This window comes from Athene cunicularia (genome assembly GCF_003259725.1).
Source record: "Athene cunicularia isolate RWA chromosome 5 unlocalized genomic scaffold, athCun1 chr5_part2, whole genome shotgun sequence".
NCBI classification, from domain to species: domain Eukaryota; kingdom Metazoa; phylum Chordata; class Aves; order Strigiformes; family Strigidae; genus Athene; species Athene cunicularia.
In genome coordinates, this window is record NW_020799102.1 from 5,339,024 (window position 1) to 5,345,026 (window position 6,003).

The 6,003-nt window shown below is 45.9% G+C and overlaps 1 protein-coding gene across 1 annotated transcript; it reads right to left on the minus strand.

Annotated features, from left to right (window-relative positions):
• Window positions 1-79: 79 nt before the first annotated feature.
• LOC113481114 (serum amyloid A protein-like) lies at window positions 80-3,051 on the minus strand. The gene is made up of 4 exons (XM_026850440.1): window positions 1,623-3,051; window positions 1,226-1,361; window positions 752-890; window positions 80-322 (listed from the first exon to the last, which is right to left on the minus strand). The coding sequence occupies exons 2-4, from the start codon at window positions 1,326-1,328 to the stop codon at window positions 181-183; spliced, it is 384 nt and encodes a 127-aa protein (XP_026706241.1). The 5' UTR covers window positions 1,329-1,361; window positions 1,623-3,051; the 3' UTR covers window positions 80-180.
• Between the last annotated feature and the right edge of the window lie 2,952 nt (window positions 3,052-6,003).

Consider the following 6,003-nt stretch of genomic DNA (forward strand, 5'->3'; position numbering starts at 1 on the left):
GACACCGCCGCGCCGGCCCGCGAGAGCGTCCCGCTGCCCTCGGAGCCGGCGCCGTGGCTCGCGGTCCCACCCCGGAGGAGAGCCAGCAGCGACACGGAGCAGTTTTCAGGAAAATGTCTTTATTCGGCTACACAGAAGAGGTGTAAGAGGGGAGCAGAGCTGCCCCCCGCGGGGGCAGCGTTAGTATTTGCTGGGAAGGCCCGCAGGTCTGTAGCGGTTGGGATCCCCGCCGTTTCTGCCCCACGCATTCGCCTCCTGGTCAGCCCGGGTGTCCTCTGCACCTCTGCCACTCACGTCGCTTTGCCACTTTTCCCGGGCGTCACTAGCAGGAAGCAAAAAGGCCGCCTGAACCAAGCAGCTTTTAACTCTACTTCGTGCTGATCACCTCACGTCAAACTAGCTTTTCCACGGGACTTGTCAAAGTGAGATGCAAGCACATATTCAGTCCTTGCCTGAGCACCACAGTGGAATCTGTAACTGTTACGGAAACGAACCAGCAAGGACAGAGAGTTCCTTATCAGAAGAAATGCAGAGGTAAGGAATCTACCCTCTTGGGAGGACAAGAAGAAAGGCTGATGTGGGAGGAGAGCCACTGTTCTATAGAGAGGCTGTTCAGACATTAACTGCAACCCCTCCCCTCCACTGTCCTTCTAGGTCAAAAGCTGAATACAAGTCAAAAAGGACTTTGTGCCAACTGCAGTGCCTGCATCCCTAGTAACTCACTGTTAACAAGACAAATATGCTCCATTACCTGATCACTTTAGCTGCCCAAGCACCGCCAGGTCCTCTTTGGGCAGCATCATAATTCCCACGAGCATGGAAATATTTGTCAGCACCTTTATAATTTGCTTCACGCATGTCCTGATATGCTCTGTACATATCCCGTGCCCCTGAAGCAAGCAAGAGAAACAGATGATGTTGACTTTGAAGAGTCATCCCAGAAATTACCATTTTACCAAAAGTACCATTTCAGCCAGGAGCTGAAGGGCCCAAGGAGCAGTAACACAGACAAGCCCTTCTCCACATCGGCCCTTAGACAGGGCTGTGCCCACGTAAAGGGCCTGCGGGGGCTGATCAAGGCCCAGTTCCAGCAGCAGAAACCAGCAGGGTCCCTAATGTGGAGTTGCAGACCTCTTGGCTCTGAGGACCACGTCCACCGACTGCTGGCAACTTGTGCTCAGGGAAGGGGTTCCTGAGAAAAAGGCCCGTGGTGACCCCAGCTTACCTCCCAGTGCATCCAAGACAAATTTTCCACCTTCACGTAGTGGTGACATGTCAACACTTGCACACAGAAGGGAGAGCAACACAAGGCAGACACAGAGCCTCATGGTTCCCGTTCCTGGCCCAAGCCTGACACAAAGCTGTAAGACAGAGAGATGAGCAGTTCTGGAGCACCTTTGAGAGACTGCTGACATCCATCACACCCACAGCTGTGCCCGGGCAGCTGCCCCAGCGCTGATGGCAGCCCAGGAACCCGCTGCTCCCCCAACAAGGAGGGATGTCCTCTGTGCGACCACAAGCTCATGAGCACAGAGAAGCCCCACATGCTAAAGCATTAGTCCTGTTCCCAAATACCAGCTAAAAACACTGCATATAGCTCACAAATTCAGAATATCACTCACCACTGCAGAGAGGCAAAGCCAAAGGAGATGGAGCTTGTCTTATGTGCTCTCTGAGAGGGTATTTATAAGCAATTCAAACCCCTCAAAAGAGGAAATTGGAAAGGATACCCATGGCTGGGAATTCCCCCCCACCACTCCACTTACAACACAGAAATCATTACAGTAAGCCTGTCCTTATCCTTACTGAAAGTTCAAAACTCTTGTTTACACAATTTTTTAGAAAGTATGTGGTGCCTACTCAGGTCTCCACAGGACTATTTGCTCTTCATAACAATCAGGCTGAGAAACTGCCTCCAAGACTGAAATGTTCTGTGCGCTTGAAGTGTTACAGTTGGCTTAAGGGTGACACTTTTGTTCTGCTCTTGTGCTGGACAGAGCTCGAAGGAGAAGGAGCCTCATCATCCCTCCTGTACATTGAAGCACAAGGTCGGGTCTGTGTCTGGGCACAAGGAACAGTCAGCTGTGTTAACAGAACAGCTGCAGGAACTGCTAAGTGGAATTCCCACGAGTGCTGGGATGACAAGATGGATCCCAGAGTTGATGGAATGGAAAACATGAAGCATTGCTTTTAACTCTGTTGCAAAGCAAACTGCATACACCAGTGTCCCTGCTGATAATGCTTTAAGACAGCACACACACATGCCACTGTAAGGAAGGCCTGAATGGTTTGTCCTGCCTTTGCTTGTTCTCACAGACACTTCTCGAGGGACTTCCAGCCATCCTGTTGCAACAGCAGCTCAGTGGGGCTCAAGTGGGCTAACCTAAGGAGACTTTTTGATGCAGCAGTAAACATTTTACCTAAGGGAAAGTTCAGATCCATACAGACACAACTGTGCTAGATTTTAAGATTGATATATTAACTGTCAGGCCTTACTGTCACAGTTCACAGTTGGAGTACCCACTGTGCTCTCTCTGCTTAGGAGCCTGCTTGTTTCCCTTGGTTAACAGCTGACACCACTATTTCCCCTGCAGAAAGCTCTGGGTTTGAGTGCAGTTGCACTGTAGAATGAATGTGCAGAATGTCTCCCTGTTGTGTGGTCTCATACGTTATTTAACAAGTCCAGGAGAGCTCCTTTAAATTCTCTGCAGAAAGGTATGTGTGGTTGCCCCATTCTTATCTCTCTTTATAAATTGGCTGCTAGAGCTGAAGGGCAGAGGCATGAGATAAAAGAGGTGCAATAACAAAATGAGGTAACAAAATGTCAGCAGTTAACTTCCTTGAGCATCACTGGACTTCAGACAAGAATTTAGCTTAAAGGAAGAAGACACGTTTTCCACAGACAGGCCTGGAGTTGGCAGGACATTCTCTAGTACACTGTGTCTCCAAAGGGAACAATGAGACAAGAATGTAAACCCTAACCCAATGGACAAAGAAATCTTGAAAAAAACAGGTGGCCACATAATTTTTTCCCCCACTGCCCATGAATCTGAAATTTAACAGCTCTGTTACTGTAGAGACTGGAGTGCTGTGTTTTGCTGCAACTCTATGCACATCCTAGTGATGACATGCCCTTAGAGTACACGTCAGCTCATGTGCCTTCTCTGCTGGCCACAAGTAGACCTCTCTGTCACCTTTCTGGTTTTGATTTGGAAAAACAACAACAAAAAAAACCCCTGGAAAATGATTCCTGTAAGCTGGGGCAGGCTCACTAACATATGCCTTTTTGCCCGGGGACCTAGGACAGAGCATTGCCTTCAAAACTGACTTAAGGAACTTTCCTCTACAAGAACTCAGACATTTCAGACCATAGGGGATATTTCTGAGGTTGATGTGTTTCACATTTTCTCCAAATTTTCTGCAAAGAGCAGAAACAGACAGATAATTGCAAGAAAGTAGGTGCTGGAGGGGATCTTTAGATCGGATTGCATCCCCTCGACTTGTCTCTAACAAAGGAGGACAGCAGCAGGGACAACAATGCTGGAGCTCCCTACAGTAACTGAGACAAAGCATCAGCTTTGTGCTCCAGCAAGGAACAGCCCGAGTGCTGCTTTCCTGAATCCACTGCGCCTGCATTCCCCTATCCTCTTGGCCTGCTTTCCAAGTCACAGGCTACAGAAACAAGCTGCTGCCAAAACTGTCGCTTTTGCAACACAAATAGGCAAGCTGCCTCTGAGCACGTAGCAGAGCATGAGTGGAATATTCCTTTCTGGCACAGGGGCTGCGTGTGCACACTGGATAAACATAACACATACAAGGGCACCTGGGAGACCATCGTCCAGGTTTGTACATTCTGATATAGTTAACATAGAAAGCAACCTCAAACGGATTGCCCTTTAATTCTAAAGATCTATAAATGCAAGCAAATTCTGCAAACATACTGCAATGTAGGCATTTTGCAATCTAAGGAAGTCTCAGATTGAGAAAGGGGATGAGGTGAATTCCCAGTTTAGGCACAGTAATACATGCAATTTTCCTTATTCTGGGAAGTAATAGCACCTTATCTAAGTTTACATGGGCAATCATTCACTTCAGGGGTTTTGCCACACTGCTATAGGAAATATTTACTAGCATTAGCCTCATTAGTATGAAGCTTTTATATTTTTTGGGGGGAAAAAAAAAACCAATACAACAAAACCAATACAGCTTCTATTTAAAGTTGCTCCAGGCAAAGCTCTCTTTATTCATCTCTGCTTTTCAAGGGTCCCCTCCACCAACAGCCAGTCACTAAAACCAAAGGTGAGCTGCAGCTCATCTGCTCCAGCACAGGCTGGCTTAAACTATCAGCAGCGTATGCTTAGCTGGCTGACAAGAGCTGGCAGGGGCTGTAGCTTTAGGGTGAGGGTATTGCTCTGTACAACTGTAACTTTTAAACAGAAGACCATTTCATTTCACAGTCCCTTCATCTTACCCATGAGATGAAAATACACATATCAAGAACAGGAAACAGTGATTTTCCAACTCTTCTTCAGAGAGTAATTTCTTACTCTTTATTGACAGCCAAGTTAGTTGAAATCAACACAAGCTCATTTTAGACACTAAATTTGAACAAAATGCTTTCCATGATGTTAGCTATCTGACTGTTCTGACACAAATTTTTTTTTAAAAAAAGCTCTGAATATAGTTACAATTTGTTGTAAAACCCCAGAAAAAACCCAACCCTCACTCAAAGTTAACCAAGTGTACAAAAGACATTGCTGTGTACACAAATTACACAAAGCAAATGTAACGGAACCGTTACGTACATGAGTAAGCCAGGCACATTCTTTGAAAACCAGCCAACTTCCTCCAAGAAGGGCAACACAAGCATTCAGCTAAAGCTGGATGACATTCATACTACAGGAAATGGAGTTAGTTAAAGGCAACAGCCAGGGAGGGAGCAGCACGCCTGTTTGGCAGTTAAGAAAGAGAACAGGCTCCAACAGCAGCTGATTTGTGTAACCTCACCAAACACTGCAGGTGCCTGGCTCCAAATCTTACTGTAAGAACATGGGGCGTTTCTGATAGAATGATCAGTGTTGTTTCCAACATCAAAATCCAAACCCCAAAAAATTTTAAGTTTTCTGTTTTAGAAGTAGTTCTGTATTGGCTTTTCCACAAGCCACACTGTTAACAGATTAAAGCCTGCCACTAACTGCCTCCCTGTAGCTTCATTTCCTCTATGAAAAGTAACCAATCCTCCACAATAAAGTCCTTCTTGCAACTGAGATAAGTAAGATTACTTAAGTAATCAGACTTCTCAGAAGTCTGAAAGTTGTATTACTAAATCCTATTTTGATGAAAATAAAAGCATTCTTTTGCAGCACAAGTGCTGCAAAAGTGCAGAAAAAGATGCTTTATAAACAAATATTTTCAAGTCATTCCATGACAAGATTATGGATTTAAATAAAGCTTAGTTTCAATGCATGCACTTTTTGTTTAAATGACATTTGTGAAAGCCAAGTATTGACCAGACACCACAGCCTTTTGCTAAGAATGTGAGAGTCTGACAGTGACAGTGAAGAGAGCCAAAACTAGAAGCCTAGAAAAATACATCTTTGAACAAGTTTCAAGTGCAGAAGAAGCACTGGTAGAAAGCATAGTTCTGAAAATAAAGTCCAAGTGACTTTATGAATCTTCATATTCTCTATTTTAAAAGGCTGCACCTCAAATGTTAAGTTTCGGGCCCCTCACTACAGGAAGGACAGAGGTGCTGGAGTGTGTCCAAAGAGCAACGAAGCTGGTGAAGGGTCTGGAGCACAAGTCTTACGAGACGTGGCTGAGGGAACTGGGGGGGGTTAGTCTGGAGAAAAGGATGCTTAAGGGAGACCTTATCGCCCTCTACAACTACGTGACAGGAGGGCATAGGGAGGTGGGTGTCAGTCTCTCCTCCCAAGTAACAAGCGAAAGGATGAGAGGAAACAGCCTCGAGTTGCACCATGGGAGGTTTAGACTGGGTATTTG

Excerpts from the sequence above, each read along its gene's own strand:
- LOC113481114 (XM_026850440.1), bottom strand. The coding sequence starts at position 1,328 with ATGAGGCTCTGTGTCTGCCTTGTGTTGCTCTCCCTTCTGTGTGCAAGT. Across the intron at positions 891-1,225 it reads TGTCTTGGATGCACTGGGAG|GGGCACGGGATATGTACAGA; the intron begins GTAAGCTGGGGT and ends TGCTTGCTTCAG. Across the intron at positions 323-751 it reads TGGGCAGCTAAAGTGATCAG|TGACGCCCGGGAAAAGTGGC; the intron begins GTAATGGAGCAT and ends GCTTCCTGCTAG.